The sequence below is a fragment of the Ursus maritimus genome, unplaced genomic scaffold (assembly GCF_017311325.1).
Source record: "Ursus maritimus isolate PB19 unplaced genomic scaffold, ASM1731132v1 scaffold_21, whole genome shotgun sequence".
Taxonomy (NCBI): domain Eukaryota; kingdom Metazoa; phylum Chordata; class Mammalia; order Carnivora; family Ursidae; genus Ursus; species Ursus maritimus.
In genome coordinates this window covers 37,837,793-37,855,227 of record NW_024424564.1, presented here as the reverse complement: position 1 = coordinate 37,855,227, position 17,435 = coordinate 37,837,793, and the positions used below count along the sequence as shown (strand labels likewise).

Below are 17,435 nucleotides of genomic sequence, written 5' to 3'. Positions count from 1 at the left end.
GCTTTTATAATGATTTTTATTATATTATATTAGTCACCATACAGTACATCCCGGTTTCCGATGTAAGGCTCGATGATTCATTAGTTGTGTATAACACCCAGTGCACCGTAAACGTGCCCTCCTTACTACCCATCACCGTCTATCCCATTCCCCACCCCCTCCCCTCTGAGGCCCTCAGTTTGTTTCTCATAGTCCATAGTCTCTCATGTTTCATCCCCTTCTGATTACCCCCTTTCTTTATCCCTTTCTTCCCTACCGATCATCCTAGTTCTTATGTTCCATAGATGAGAGAAATCATATGATAGTTGTCTTTCTCTGCTTGACTTATTTCACTTAGCATTATCTCCTCCAGTGCCGTCCTTGTTGTAGCAAATGTTGAGAACTCGTTCTTTCTGATAGCTGAGTAATATTCCATTGTATATATGGACCACAAATCTCATCCAGTCATCCGTTGAAGGGCATCTCGCCTCTTCCACGATTTAGCTATTGTGGACATTGCTGCTATGAACATTGGTGTGCATATGGCCCTTCTCTTCACTACGTCTGTATCTTTGGGGTAAACACCCAGTAGTGCAATGGCTGGATCATAGGGTAGCTCAATTTTTAACTTTTTAAGGGACCTCCACACTGTTTTCCAGAGTGGCTGTACCAACTTGCATTTCCACCAACAATGTAGGAGGGATCCCCTTTCTCCACATCCTCTCCAACAATTGTTGTCTCTTGCCTTGTCTATTTTTGCCATTCTAACTGGCGTAAGGTGATATCTCAGAGTGGTTTTGATTTGAATTTCCTTGATGGCTAATGATTTTGAACATTTTTTCATGTGTCTGTTAGCCATTTGTATGTCTTCATTGGAAAAGTGTCTGTTCATATCTTCTGCCCATTTTTTGATTTGTTTATTTGTTTCTCATGTATTGAGTTTGAGAAGTTCTTTGTAGATCTTGGATACCAGTCCTTTATCTGTAGCATCATTTGCAAATATATTCTCCCATTCCGTGGGCTGCCTCTTAGTTTTTCTGACTGTTTCCTTGGCTGTGCAGAAGCTTTTTATCTTGATGAAGTCCCATAAATTCATTTTATCTTTTGTTTCTCTTGCCTTTGGGGATGTGTCATGAAAAAGGTTGCTGTGGCCGATGTCGTAGAGGTTTGCTGCCTATGTTCTCCTCTAGGATTTTGATGGATTCCTGTCTCACATCGAGGTCTTAAAAAAATAAAATAAAATAAAAAAATAAAAAATAAATAAAAAAAAATAAAATGTGAGAAATGTAAATGAGAAAATCATGTCTTCCCCTTCATTCACTGAACAGATATTTATGGAACACTTACAATAGCAAGAACTTATTCCTTTCCTTCTTTCAGGTCCAGCAGGTGGAATAAGCCAAAGACTAATTAGTCAAGATTATATAAAAGGAAAGTTTCTATATGTCAGTATCATAATTCATTTTCCATTTAATTCGTATTGTTCCATGTATAATATATATTTATAATATCCAGCTCAGCTTTCTATATTTCTTCTACTAATAAAACCATTTTTATCATTTTTATGACAGTACATTAAACTATACCTTAATTTTTTTCTCTTGCATTGACTTATGGATGCGTTCTCTTAGGGGTTTCACTGATGAATTATTCACTTGTGTGGGAGATCTATGTCCAAAAAAAGTAAAAATATATAAACAAAGGTAGCTTTTTAACTTGTTTTTGCCCCTCCCTTACCCAAAAGCAGTAATAAAATAAAAAGACAACTAAATCTAGTTGTTTATAATACTGCATAAAAGTGTATTACTATTGAGAGTTCTAAATATTAATAATTTGCTAAGTTAATTAATTCAGTCACTACATACTTGAGTTTCTAATATACATATGGCACTGTGTAAGATATTATGAAGGATAGAAAGTAGATTCAGTCACTGCCCTGAATTCAGGCATCCTGAAGCCTAAGGAAATAAGATATCCACACAACTAAAATTTAAAATAAAAAAGGACAAATGCTGTGGCAGGGGAATTCAAGAGAAAAATACAGTTTAGAAATAGGACGGTCAAAGAAGGCACAATGGAGAAAGAAATGCTGGAGCTTTGGAACCAGGCAAACCTGGATTCCTCAATAAATTCCTTTCTGGCTTAACAGAGCCAGAGTCATAACCTCTTTAACTCAAAAGACTATTATATAAGAATAAAGAAGAGTCTATTCTAAGAAACACTAGTTTATAACCTTACATTCACTTATATTCATACACCACATTGTCCTTAATTTTATCATTTCAATGCAGACCATGAAAAAATTGACTTTACCATGAATTGGCCCTTGTCTGCACAAGGATAATTGCAAATGGTAAGGTAACTATAAACAATTGAAATATGTTTGGTCACGTGGTTGAGAAAAAAAATTCTTTAACATGGATGTAGGGATTGATTTTAATAAAATTCTATAAACACAAAATAACTTTCTCTTAAAGAAATGATAGAATTGAATCTGAGAGAAAATTTAATCATTTATGTTTTTACCTAAAAAGCAAACTTTGTTAAACAGAAGTAAGGTAAAAGAAGAAAAAAAAAGATTCATTTTTTCTTTCCACTTTTTTTGTAAATCACTGATAAAAAAATTTTCGTTGTTAGGAAAATATTTGAACACTTTTAAGGTAGAACATAGGAGAATTACATCATGTCCAAATATAAAAGAATAATCATTAAAAGCTGGTGAAGAGATTTAAATAAACTGGAGGACAACATTGAAGGACAGACCATCACAAAGTTTCTCTTTAAAGAGAAGACAAAAATGGAAGAGAGCAAACAAGTAGGATGACTTTGTAAAGTTTCTCCACAATGTACTAAATAAAATTTAAAATTGCTGTTCTAAAATTTTACATGTTTCTATAAATGAATGTTCATTAATGCAAAATATCACCAACCTACTCAATGTTTGACCTAGTTATTATTAAAACTGAAGCGTGTCAATGTCTTGCACACAATACCAAAACTATTTTGGTAAGTATTTTTCTTCACAAGAGGAAGAATCAACAGATGTCAATTCCAATGTGAGTCTGGTGTATACGCTCTCTCCTGTTCTCACGCAGAGCAGCACAATCCTTGGAGGACAGACCTTACGTTTTGGAGCAAGGCAGTTTTGCTACTTGCTAATAACTGTACTCTCCTAGGCAAATTACTTAATCTTTGTCTCTCAAGTACCTAATTGTTTGCTATTACTGAAAGATGTTGTTATGAGAGCTGAGATAATGTAAGTAAAAGCAGTCACCAAAGTTTTTTGACACACACAGGAAAGGAAATAAATATTTCCAAAGCAAAAAATAAGCGCAAAAAACTAAAAACAAAAATACCTGTCATATTCTCTCACAAAATATTATGTTTTTATAAAAACGTTCTCATATCCAAATGTTCAATCTCCCTTTAACTTTTGTTTTCTCTCTTCAGTTTTCTGTAGTCTCCAAGTTTCTTATCATAATGTATTTCTTTTTAATCAATGAGGTGTTTTTATTTTTTTTTATTTTTATTTTTTTAAAGATTTTATTTATTTATGTGACAGAGAGACAGCCAGTGAGAGAGGGAACACAGCAGGGGAAGTGGGAGAGGAAGAAGCAGGCTCCCAGCCGAGGAGCCCGATGTGGGACTCGATCCCGGAACGCCAGGATCACGCCCTGAGCCGAAGGCAGACGCTTAACGACTGCGCTACCCAGGCGCCCCCAATGAGGTGTTTTTAAAAAAAATTCCCTTTATAGACTAGAGTTAGCATTCACATACGTATAACTTCCACATTACTTACCTAAAAAGTGTAAGAATAGAAGTTCCATTATGATGAATTGTGTTTTCATCGTCATATAAAAGCTCTGCTTTGTTTTTGGTAGGCATACTGGCTGCTTCTTCATCCAAAAGGACTAGTAAAGTTTTCACAGTATCTCTGCCACAGTATGCAGTGCCATGGTTTATGGCATAAGATTTTGGCTGGAACAAAAAATACTATTAACCAAATGTAACAATCACCAAAGTTGGGGCAATCAGCCATTCTTTTCCATTTCAATAACATCTGGCTTTAAGTCATAAAATTTAGTAACTATCTAGCTATGTGACCCTAGGTAGCCTCATGACTGGCCTCCCTGTGTATTTTTTCTCTCTTATACCAAAGAGAGATGGGGTTCCATTGATGTGAATACCAACCCCGCGGATGGTTGTAAAGATCTATTCAAATGCAAAAATTTAGAGCTAAGATTCATTCATTCAGTAATCTATTGATAAAGACACACCAAGTGCTAAGCACAGTATTTGAAGCTAAGGCTACAAAGGTAAAAACCACAGCCTCAAGGCACCCAAAGTCTCCTTGATAAAGTACGTAAGTAACCAACAACTGCATTACAAAGTACTAAGTGCTGTTTCTAACAGAATCTATACACGGTACAGTAGGAGCACACAAAGGTAGTGATCGATTTACTCTGGAATCAAGATGGCATCATGGAGGAGGAGACACACAGGCGTGGGAGGGAACGTGGCACAATTAAGGACCAGGTTAACATGATATGGCTGAAGAACAGGGTAACAGAGAGGGAGTTACGTGAGACGAACCTACGAAAGCTCTATAGATCTGGCAAAGAAATTATAAATCAGTCTGTTAACGGAGTTAAAATCTTTTGCTTTATTAATCAAGGACATAAATGCTCCTACTTAGATTATAAAAAAATGATGGCAATGCATAAAATATTCCAGGGTAAGAATGTTATTAAATCTGGAGACAGGGCCACAAATTAAGAGGCTGCAATAGTCCAGCTTGGAAATGAAGAAGGTAGTCGCAATGAACTAAAATAGTAGCAGTGCAGATAAAGAATAAGCAGGTTAAAAGAGGAAAGCTAGCAAAACTTAGTGACTAGACAGAATAAGGGAAAGTAGATGATAATATAATATATGCAGACACATCTAAGCACAAACTCTGAAAATATTTCTAGCTGGGTTTGATACCAACTTACCAGTTGATACCAATTTACCAACTGTATAATTCTGGGAAAGTTCCTTAACCTCATTGTGCTTCAGTTTAATCACTGGTTAAATAGGGTTGATGATAGAATGATAGTGCCCAACCCATACAGTATGTTAGACATTGTGCCTAAATAACGTCTGGGACATCTGTTGTAGTTGTGCCACTTTCCCCAACTGTCATTAACATAGTCTTGACCTCCTTTCTCTCCTGGGCTTGACCAAACTGTACTGTATAGCTACACTTAAATTTTAACAAACTGCTTATCGCAATAATGATTGCTATCACATTATATGTGTTTATCACAATAGTAATGGCTTATCACAATATATGTGCTTAACATATATTTTTCATTAGTACCGGAGAAAAGTCCATATTGTTTAATATTAACTTATTGAGAATTATTGGATAGTATTTTTCAAAGATTTCTGATTTGGTTGAAAACGTAAAATTAAGAACCAGGTTGTTTGTATCTTTATTTCTTGTGACAGGAAATGGCAGAAACTGGCGCTCTTAATTACCTGAATTGTGACAGTTTCTGATTTAGACTTTTAGTAATAACTTGGTTGTCTTTTGAGCCAAGCTACTCCACAGGAAGCATTATCACACACGAAACACATGGGGCAACAACCCAGAATCTCCCCTATGTCCCACCTTCCAATTAATCTGAAAACATGTATTGTTACAGAAAAATACCTAAAAATGGTTCCCAAGGACCGTGAATAGATGAATAATAAAACATAAGCAAATTCTTTCTTCAGACACTGATTATCACAATCACACCTAAGGAAAAGGGGCTTTTGCTGCTTGGATTAAACTGCAACAAATGGATTGTGACACATATGCCCAAATTCTTTTTTAGAGCTAAAAAGATGGTAGCCAATTTCTCTTATAATACTATAGTTACTGTACCGTACAATGTAGAAAGGAAGGAAGGAAGGAAGGAAGGAAGGAAGGAAGGAAGGAAGGAAGAAAGAAAGAAAGAAAGAAAGAAAGAAAGAAAGAAAGAAAGAAAGAAAGAAAGAAAGAAATAAACATTCCGGGAATATATACTTAAGAAATTTCTAATTATAGGAGAAATTCCTAATGTTTGCAGTAGGCTGGTAATAGATGTAGAAAACAGCAGATCATAAAGATGAAAAAAATTCTATTAAAGAAGAATAAATAGAAACCATTTCTGTTGCTGTTCTACAGAGTACCTAGTACTGGGGCCAGAACCGGAGAAACCTTGCTCTTATTTTATATTTGAATAAATGGCAAAATAATGATTTCATAGGAATAATTATTGAAAAATATTATAAAACACTTTAATATTCATCAAGAATTATAAATTTCTAGTGCTACAAGGGATACTGAAGATTATCCACCACGCTACTTTTAACAAATACAGACAATTTGGCCCAAAGATGTTATAATTTATTTCAAGTTGAACATAATCCTACATAATCCTATTGAGAAACTTAAATTTTTAACATCTCATAACACAGGAAAAACATTCTTCTGACTTAAGTAGCAATAGTAAAACATTTCTATTAACAAGTAGAAGCGATAATGTTTTGTATAGAAGGATAATGAAAAATAAAAAGCTCATTACCCGTGCGGGACTGACGTCAGTGGTACTAACAGCTACATCTCCTTGTTGAGAATTGATAATATTTTTAATCCTCAAATCCAAATCCTGAGTTACTTCCTCTACTGCTTTACAAAAAGGGTCCCTGCTGTTCTGGCCTTTAATCAGCTGCATCTTTATCACTGAGAGTATCCGACCCCCCGCAATGCTGAAAATAGAAATAAGATCACCTTTATAATAGTATTAGAAATGACAATATGCTTATAAGCTTGAAAATAAACTTCTCAAAGTTAATCAACACTTTTCAAAAAATACGACTTTGATCTTATAAATCAAACTAACACATTTAAGAAAAGGATGAGAACCATGAACAACAAAACTAAAAAATTTTTCTTAAAGCAAGTTATTTCAACAAAGTTACTTCTGTCCTGATTTGAAAGGTGAAGGGAAATATTTTAGTTATAGGTGATATACAGTAATAGATGATATATATAGGTGCAGTTATACACACATAAAATATTTAAAATATGTACCTTTAGATACAAGGTAACAGAAATGCTACCTCTCATTGAATACCGAGAATCCTACATTGCTTTAATCTTAAAATCATTTCAATAAGTATTATTATCCTTAAATCACACATGAGAAAATTGAGTCTCAAAAAGTTTAAACAGCTTGTCCAAGAACACAGAGTGTTTTGGGCTAGGAAGGAGGTAGTGAGGACTGACCTGAAACATGACATTGCTTTCTAATATGAAAACTGTTATTATGTGGAAGGGGAAATTAAGTTAGTTAATATTGATCTAAAGCAAACCAAAGACTGGACCAACTATGTTCAACAGACAAGTGTTTTAAAAAACCTGAAATCAATTATTTCTTTATACTAAGCCTGAACCTGAATGAATTTAGGTTGCAGTTCCTGCTCTAGAAGGCTGACCTAAAAAATGTGAGAAATATATAGGAAGAAGGAGTTTGATCTATTGCAAGGAAGAAATTAGAGGTGTCCAACAATAGAAGAGGGCTCTTTTTTAATGTCAGGAGATCTCCGCCCCTAGAGGTATCCCTGGAAAGGCTGTGCAGTGCTGAATGAGAAGGTGGTATGGCCTGGCTATAAAGTCAGAATGCCTGAACACAAAATAACAGCTCCCCATCTCTCCACTTCCCCCACCTCCTACCTTGAGTATGCTATTTAACTTTTCTGTGACTTTTACAGTGGCATAAAGGAAATTATGAATTAGAGTTTTTATCCACACTGCCTTATTGCCAGGTTTTATGTTTTAGGGAAGAAGCCAGGTTTCCTAACAAACACTGGAAATATGATTGTTCACATTCAAATAGCTGTTCCAAATAAAGAAGGGAAGTTAAAAGAATTGCAGAAACACTTAATGTATGATTAGACCAGTGTTTCCCAAATTTGCCTGATTATCAGAATCATATTCAGTATTTGTTTAAAATATCAATTCCAGATCCCACTCTGTTGAATCACAAAGTGCAAAGAAGAGTACTGAACAGTTGCATTGTTTTAAAAATACCACAGGTGATTCTGACAACTATATAAGCTTGAGAAACATTTCATTAAAAAAGAAAGAAACTGAAGGAGACACCCATATGTTATCAACTCTAAATTAAGCTGCTTTAGCCTTCCCTAACTCCTATTAAATTCTCAACTGACCAACCTTGACCCATAGGTAGGGACATCTCTATCTACTACCCCTATTCAGCAGGAAGAAACTACAGAAGATGGGACCTTCTGCCTTCAACAACCTTCAAGATTTAAGGGTCAAAGTTGTTTAGGGGGGCAATGATGAGGGAAACAAAGGCAAGAGAAATGTAGCTTAAATTAAATCTCCTTATAGCTTGCAGCCCAATGATACCCAAAACATGTGTGACCTTCCTCAAGGAACTCATGGCCACCTTAGTGCCTTTATGTTTTATTAAAGACTGAAAGTAACCTTAACAGCAGCTAACCCCTCAAAGTCCTGAAAGGCTTGCTTCCAAATTCCTTAGAAATTTGTACTATCCCTAAGCATCACTAATTAAAAAACATATAATCAGTTACTCCTCACAATCCCAAGGCAGTTCTTTCTGCCCACAGATCCTGTCCCCATGCTATAATAAAATCACCTTTTGGCAACAAAACAAAAGAAAGAAAGAAAGAAAGAAAGAAAGAAAGAAAGAAAGAAAGAAAGAAAGAAAGAAAGAAAGAAAGAAAGAACTCCTTGAGAAAGGAACAATATATTTACTAATCCTTATACTACCAGTTTATACTTGGCATACAGAAGAAATGATTGCTACGTTTCTTGAATAAATGACACTATCACACACGACAATCTGAAATTTTTAATAGTAAGACAAAAGATATATATTTTACTATTACTATATTATCATTTGTGATAAATACTTAGGAGCTTTCCACTTGTACTATGACAGACTAAATAAAAACTCTGGGGGAATATCTCACTGAGTTTGGCAGCAATAGGGGGAAATCTCTAAGTACCACTTAATCTCTCCCCAAAAAAGGAAAAAACAAGTGCTGGAGTGGAAAGTTGGGAGCTGTGAAGTGGGAGGCAAGCAGAATGAATGGATTTTTCTGAAGACAAAAATCTCTGGTAGCACTTTGATCAGGACACAAAGCCCCAGGTAGGAGAGGGCAAGCAGAGAATTTCACATCAAGTCTACACTTTTTGAGGGAGAAGGAAGTACTATGGCTTTTATTAGACTTATTTTATGTATTTTATATTCTTGAAGCTCTTTTTTGAAGCACTAAATATCTATTTGGTGATGGCATAGAAATACGATTGTTTATTTATTGACCTTGTGTCCAGTAACACTGTTAAAACACTACTAATAATATTAATAATTTGCCTTTAAATTCCTGGAGTTTTATATACATATACAATATTATTATCATCAAATAGAATTTTATTTCTTCCTTTTCAATTATTATATCTCCACTTCTTTTTCTTGCCTTACTACTAACTGAACTGAACATCTGATATTACGTTGAAAAGAAATGATAAGAGCAGGACCTCTTATCTTGTTCTAAATCTTAAATAGAATGCTAAAACATTATACCATTAAGTATAGAAACCCTTTATCAGGTTAAAGCCCTTATTCTTAGTTCATTTTACACAGGGTGGGCAACCCTGCAGAGTAGGTATGTTCCAATAGACTCCTCATCTTAGACAGTCCCTGGGCTTTTGTCTTTGCACTCTCAGACTTTAGTGGCTCTAAGAACAGACCTTCCAAATCACCAAACACTCTCAAAATAAAAGCTCACTTCCGTGCTTGACTTCCCTTTCTGGCTTTCTTCCCTCCCCTAGTTTTTGGCCTGTATTCTCATTACATATGCCTACTCATCAACGCACTCAAGACGTATTTTAAAAATATGCTAACCAGCATTATTAACTATTTTCAATGGAAGGGTCAACCAGGGGACCTAGTGTGCCATATTTGTGTAATCAGAAGTCTGAGTAAACTCTAAGAATTCTTTGAGATATATATATATCATATATGTGTATATATGCACTTTCTTTTTCAATGGTTTTTTCCTTGATTTTCAGTCAAAATCACAGAAAGTAAAGTCACCTTTACTTCCTTTTCTCATTCTTTCTATAAGAACAAATACACTAAATATTAAAGATGATATGACTCCTTAATTGAATTATATTAGGAAAAAGTTTATAGGATTTGTGTTTCAGATACTTGCCAAGCTCAACATTTTGACGCTTGGCAAAATACCTCAAACACCAGGGCTACGACTAGTCTACTGCTATACATTCTCTACTAGAGCCAGATATTAGCTCTTCAAATATCTGCTCAGCAACATGGTGGCATAATCTAGACTCTTGCTTCTAGAGACTGGAGTCTCTGAAGTTTTAACTCAAATGACACCAGGACATTTGTGCTAGGCACTGGGATACGATGAATAAAATATTTCTCTTTAAGAGATCATGTGAGAAAGTGAGATATTAAAGGTATAGAGGGAGTTTGAGTGGGTGGGTAAGGGAAAAAGGAGTTATTCAGGAAGGCATCCCAGAAGATACATTATGAGTACTCTGCAGAAACATTAATAGAAGAATTTAGGTGAAAAAGAGGTATACTGCAGCTCCTGACTACCAAATGTATCACATTAGAGCCCTGGGGCAGAAAGAGAAAAATAAAGCTAGTGAGGAAAAACACAATTAAATCTCCAGGCCTGGGGGCACCTGGGTGGCTCAGTTGGTTAAGCGTCTGCCTTCGGCTCAGGTCATGATCCCAGGGTCCTGGGATCAAGCCCCCCATCAGGCTCCCACTCAGTGGGGACCCTGCGTCTCCCTCTCCCTCTGCAGCTCCCCCTGCTTGTGCTCTGTCTCTCTTTCTCTCTCTGTCAAATAAATAAATAAAATCTTAAAAAAAAAAATCCCCACGCTTGTATTAAAGCATAGTGACTGAAAGAGAGCAATAAGCAATAATACAGATGATTGGTAATACTTTAGTGTAATTATTGAATATCTTTACTATATGGATTGGCTTTCCCCTACCATCTTCAAGAATTAGAAAACTATTTGCTAAAACATATCTTTAAAAATTATGATTAAAAGTGGTCCGTAAGATATATCAAAAATGCTTCTAGAATTTTTTTAAAGATTTATTTATTTATTTATTTATTTATTTGAGAGGGAGAGAGAGAGAGGGCAGACACGGAGGAAGAAGGAGAAGCAGACTCCCCGCTGAAGAAGCCCCAGTGCAGGGCTCGATCCCAGGACACTGGGATCATGATCCAAGCGGAAGGCAGATGCTTAACCTACTGAGCCACCCAAGCGCCCCTAGAATATTTTTAAACGAGAAAAACGTAATAGTGAGATTTTGGACTGGATAATTTCAACTAGATTTAACATTGTATAAATGTATAACATTTAGTCCAATAAATGTAATTCAAGTGTACATTAAAAAGTTCTCATAAACTTGAAATACATAATTTTAAACATTTGAACAACAGAGAACTAACTAATTTATGTAACCTGAAACCGCTAATTTAAGATATTTTTCAGGAAAGTATAGTATGCATTTTATGGTGGCACCTACTGGCAAAAGATAGAAATACAACCAAATTACAGCTAAGATGGCCTGATGAAAAGTTGGCAGTGGGGAGGGAAGTGTGAGAATCAGTTCTTTTATTTCGTCCCTATCTATTCCCCATCCTCTTTTTGATTCAAAGATTATTGTGACTCCCTACCACCTCAACCCTATTACAGTCAGTTATAAGAGTTAAACGCATGTTTATCTTTAAGTTTTAAGGTTGAGAGACAGAGGCCAGAGCAAGATACAGGCAGGAGCTAGAGCACATAGGATTTCTATATCATATTGAGGCTTCTGGAGTCTTATTCTGTACCTAATATGAAATCACTGAAGGATTTTAATCACAGAAGTAACATTTGCTGTTTTAGAATGACCACTGGCAGCTGTAAGAACAACAGGATGGGGCAACTCAAGATTGGAGGCAGAAAGAACAACTCAGAGAGAAGTGAAGAAGTTCAAGCAAGAAAGGATAAGTCTGAAAACAGACTTTCCATTAAAAAATGGAAATAAGATAGCAGCTATAGGAATAGAGATGAAAAAAAGAATATCAAAAATGTTAAGAAGAATTCATGGATCTTGGTGACTGAAGAGATAGAGAAAGGAGTAAAAGGGGTTTAGGATATGTTTCAGATTTCTGGTTAGGTAGCTGGAGGAAGAGAGGCCTCATCGAGCTGGGCACTTCAGGAGGAGAAGCAGGTTTGCAGGAAAAGACAAAGATTTAGTTTGGAACATGTTAAGTTTTAATTGCCTTTGAGATCACAACATATAGTTACAGATATATTTTTGAAACTCAGGAAAGAGGTTTGAATCCCATTGAAATTTAGATTTATAATTTGCATATATGTAGTCCTAGATGTAGATGGAAAACAAGAGAATGAAATCTCAGAAGGGAAAAGAGTTCTAAGAAACAAAATGATCAAATTTAAGGACTCAAAAGAGACCAAAAATTCTACACCAACTAGATCACAAGTGATCTTTGGCAGAATAGCTTCAATAGAGTGGAAAAGTGAATTACTATGAGTCAGTTAAGTACAGACAAGTAAATAAATATTGAGTGTCTACTCTGTGCCAGAAACTGTGCTAGGACTAGGGAATATTAGTGCAGAAAACCAATAAAACCCTCATAGACTTTACAGCCTGGAGAGAAATATATATTAAATAATTAGAAATTCAGAAATGGAATAAAGGATAGCATTTTTTTTCAAGAATCTCAGCTATAAAAGGAAGAAGGAATTGACAAAAACAGGGAAATTGGCTTATTGTTTTATTCTTACAACCTTTATAGACTGTGATGAAAGTACTAGTAGAAGTTGAAATTCTAAGACAAAATGAATAACCAATAAAACAACGTCCCAATAGGTTAGCCATATTATCCCCACTATAGAATATCCTCCCTTCTCCCCATCTAGATTTCATTTCACACCCATTCTCCATGCCTGCCTAACTCCTTCAAGTTCATACTTCAAGATTAGGCTGACCTGTAACAGCCACCCAGGTAAGCATTCCTGACACTTTTATCCCTGGCTCCCACAAACTAGGTCAATTGTCCTTTTCTCTGTACATTCTTCTATTGTTGTATAAGCAGGATATATGTTCTTAGCTTTTAATAACTTTTAAAAATTATGAAATGATTATATACTTACTATATACAAAAATCACCATAAAGATGAAATAAAGAGAAAAAAAAAGAAAGATTTCTCAGGTGGACTATTTAGACACCCACATGAACATACCCACTATTTAGACACCCACTTCTTTAGTGTCTTCCCTAGAACATAGAGTAATTACTCACTGTGCTAAGATAGGATATTCAAAATAACTCATTGATGAGTTAAATAATTTAAGTCTAGGGGCGCCTGGGTGGCACAGCGGTTAAGCGTCTGCCTTCGGCTCAGGGCGTGATCCCGGCGATCTGGGATCGAGCCCCACATCAGGCTCCTCCGCTATGAGCCTGCTTCTTCCTCTCCCACTCCCCCTGCTTGTGTTCCCTCTCTCGCTGGCTGTCTCTATCTCTGTCGAATAAATAAATAAAATCTTTAAAAAAAAAAAAAAAAGAATTTAAGTCTGTTCTCATCCTAGATGCCTCTAAAATGTACTTCTGTCCTGTAGATAATTCATCCCAACCAGAAATTCCTCCGAAGGTAATGTAATTATAACAAACTACACTGGATTGAATATATGCATTTTTATCTGCTTCCTCCTAAAACTGCACTAAAAATGACAAAAAGGCAAGTGTTTCAAAATCCACAAAGAAAGAGAATGTTAGAGGAGACAATAACAGATGACAGCAGAGACATATAATGAAAGCATGGAAAAATGAAAAGCAGATGGATATGTGGTAGCTGACTACTCAGAACAGAGAAAGCTAAAACATAAGTAACTGTTAAAAGAGACACCAATAAGAAGCAACCCCAGAAATTCTCAGAAATTGAATTCAATACTGAAGGCTACAATAAAGAGGGGGTTGCAAATGAGAAAGCTGGTTGACAGTCTACACTGGAAACACGTAGACACCTAAATCTCCTCTCCTATTCTGAGCAGTCAGGCCTGTGCACTTCTCTCCCCTCAGCATGGAAAGCAAGATTACTCTGAAGAAACTAAGCCAGATCGGCTCTGGACCTCGAGGCAACAGGGACTGAAAACAGAGTGCTTAAGTAGAAGTCTACATACTGAACTGGGAGACTCAGCATCAACCCTCACCCTACCTCAAATTTCAGAATATTACTAGCTAGACTAAAAGCTTTCTGCAAGGGACTGAAGGATGCCACTCTGGAAATTTTGGTCTAAGTCCCAAAGAAAAGACCTATAGTTACCGACATTTGGAGAGTCCCCAACAAAAGAGCCAAATGGATACCATGCTATAATGAAATCCACTGTACAGAGCTACTAATCAGCTTTCTACAGTCTCATTCTTAAATATGATAAAAGTACTGTTTAGAATCACCACACATTTTAGAATGACCTCTAACATGAAAGAGGGCAAAACAAATAAAAACATTCAACTTAGATAAAACAAAGACCACCCAGGAAGCAGATAAAAATAATCTTAAAAAATAAATATAATAATCTTAGATAAATGAAACATGACATAAGATCACATATAACTAAATGTGAGAATATGATAAATATTTTTGCCTCCTATTTTCTCAGAAAGCCATGAGAATAAAATAAGGGGTTTACCAATTAAAAATAAGGTCACAAGATCCAAAAAACAAGGCAGAGGCAAAGAAAATTCACAAGATAATGAAGCTTCACCATTACCACTGTGAACAGGCCTAACAAGCAAAAGTACACACTCAATGAAGAACATAGAGGACACTCCAGAAGGAATGTCTTCAAGGGCAAAAACCAGAACTGACAGATGATCTAATAATAGGAAGAATATGTATGGTTTTATTGGAAAGCTCAAAAAAGAATCAATGATAAATATATAGTAAGTAAAGCAGAAGAGGAAAGTAGATAATTATTAACTCTAGGAAAAAAACAAAAATTTCTAAAAGAAAGGAAGAATAACCACAGCATATCACAAAGCTTAGGTATAGGCAGTATTTACAAAGTCTTAATAATATAAATTCTATGGGGCGCCTGGGTGGCACAGCAGTTAAGCGTCTGCCTTCGGCTCAGGGCGTGATCCCGGCGTTATGGGATCGAGCCCCACATCAGGCTCCTCCGCTATGAGCCTGCTTCTTCCTCTCCCACTCCCCCTGCTTGTGTTCCTTCTCTCGCTGGCTGTCTCTATCTCTGTCGAATAAATAAATAAAATCTTTAAAAATATATATATATATAAATTCTAAAATATAACAACCTGAAATTGTGGTATAACTATATTAGAAGGATGAAAGAAGAAAAGTCTTATGTGCGTAACAGGAGGGGGAAGACAGAAAGAGGGGCTGGGAGGTTGGTGAGTGAGTGGCAAATCACCATCTTCCAGGGTAGGAAGTTAATAATGTCTCAAATGGAAAAAGTCAACAAATAGCTGCATTAAAATTTCATTTAAATGAGGTAAATAGAAAAACAAACACAAAAAAATTTTAAGGACAATCTGTGGAGGACTTTTTTACTATTTGACTTTAACAAAATATAACTATATTTGCTTTGCTAAAAATAGAATATTTTTAAAAATTATCTGCTATCTCAGAAGAAATAGCCAGCTAATACATTATTTGAAAGTTCAGAAGATGTCCGATATTGGCTATAAGACATATTCAAAACCCTCTTCCAAATTTACTTTCTTGTAATGGATATTCATAAAGACAGAAGGACGCAATTCAGAATAAAATCCTGAGAAACAAATTTTTCTTGGAATCTTAAAATGAAAAGAAGTTTCATGAAATAAGATACAGTCATTAAGACAATGGATTCCAGGGTCAGAACTGAGTACAGATCCCAGCTCTGCTACTTAAATAACGATGTGACTGAGGTAAATCACTTAGTCCCAGAACTTCAGTTTCTTCCTCTCTAAACTGGGTATTTATATAGTACCTACCATGTAAGGTTGTTGTAATGATCAAATGATAATCCCCATAAAGAGCCTGACACATAAAAAGTGTTCAATAATACCAGCTGTTTGGTATGCTAAAGCATACCAACCAAACTGACAGTGACCTACCGTGATTGCTAACATATACAGCCCACTTCTGCACCCCCAAAATTAATCACAAAATTAGTAATCATCCAATATGCATATATTATAAATGGGAGTTTATCAGATATGAAAGAATCTCTTACTTCCAGTATCATATAAAAACAAATTCCAGATAAACCAAAGATTTACACCCAAGAAAATGGGAAAAAAGCAGAAAGTAGAATATAGATTTTATCATATCTTTGTCAATCTCCTCATTCTTGGTATAGGTTTCCCATTTATTTAGTGCTAAATAAAAATTTTAAAGAAATTATCTATTCAGTCATGTCCAGTCCTCCAAAATTTATTTCTTTCAGATAAAGACAAATAGCCCTCTTCTCTAGTCAAATTTCATGTGAACATGCCATTTGACTTTGGCAAAAATTTTAGAATCAAAGATAGACAGAAACTTAGGGGGAAAGGTCATGAGATTATACCTTATTCATCTAGGTATTTTGTTTCTTTTCCCTACTGTTGATGTTTAGTCATTTCAATAGCTCATGTATTCAAATCTACATCTGATTCTGTAAAGTTTTAAAGACAGATTAATAACACACATTGGTAATTTATGAAAAGTCATTACCTTGGATTTGGTATTTCTCCAAGAATCTCATCTAATTTGTCAATGAAGTTAATAAAATTAGACAGTCCTTTTACATGTGCCCTTAAAGGATCAGATGGTGATGGTGCATATCCCTTTCCTCCAAGCTCGAGTGTTCTAATAAATGATGTGGCCACCTGTGAATTAAAATAAATGATTTAGTTATATTTAATGATTTAGTGAGTTAAAAATAAAACTTTATGAAGCTGGGTATATTTATATTATTTCTGAGTATGCAGGTAAAGTAAGCATTTTTTATAATTCGTGTCGCTTTGATTCAGAAGCAAATAATTAAAGAAACAGATGCCACGCAAAATTTATGCCAACAAGGGCGATGGCAATGCAAGTGGAACTGAGGAGCCAAGTCAGGTGACAAATTAAGGGCGTAAGAATATATTCATAAGAGTATATCACTGACTATAAAATATTAGTGTATGAATATATTCTCATATAGATTGAACTGGAATTTTTAATATGAAACAAAGGGGTTTTTTAATGTTGACTGTGTTGATTTATTCAAGGGTGGGCAATTAATTCAACTCTTTCAAGCTTTATCTTCTTTATTTATAAACTGAACATTTAGACTAAATAATCACAAAGC

At 35.3% G+C, this 17,435-nt stretch overlaps 1 protein-coding gene across 1 annotated transcript in view; it reads right to left on the bottom strand.

The window, feature by feature from the left end:
• The window catches only part of LOC103676497 (PARP1 binding protein), a 72,239-nt gene that overhangs the window by 17,137 nt on the left and 37,667 nt on the right, over positions 1 to 17,435 (bottom strand). The window contains exons 6-9 of the mRNA XM_008705701.2: positions 16,817 to 16,971; positions 6,573 to 6,756; positions 3,779 to 3,957; positions 1,566 to 1,647 (exon numbers count right to left, since the gene is read on the bottom strand). Coding sequence (XP_008703923.1) covers positions 1,566 to 1,647; positions 3,779 to 3,957; positions 6,573 to 6,756; positions 16,817 to 16,971 — 600 coding nt within the window. The remainder of the gene's footprint in view (positions 1 to 1,565; positions 1,648 to 3,778; positions 3,958 to 6,572; positions 6,757 to 16,816; positions 16,972 to 17,435) is intronic.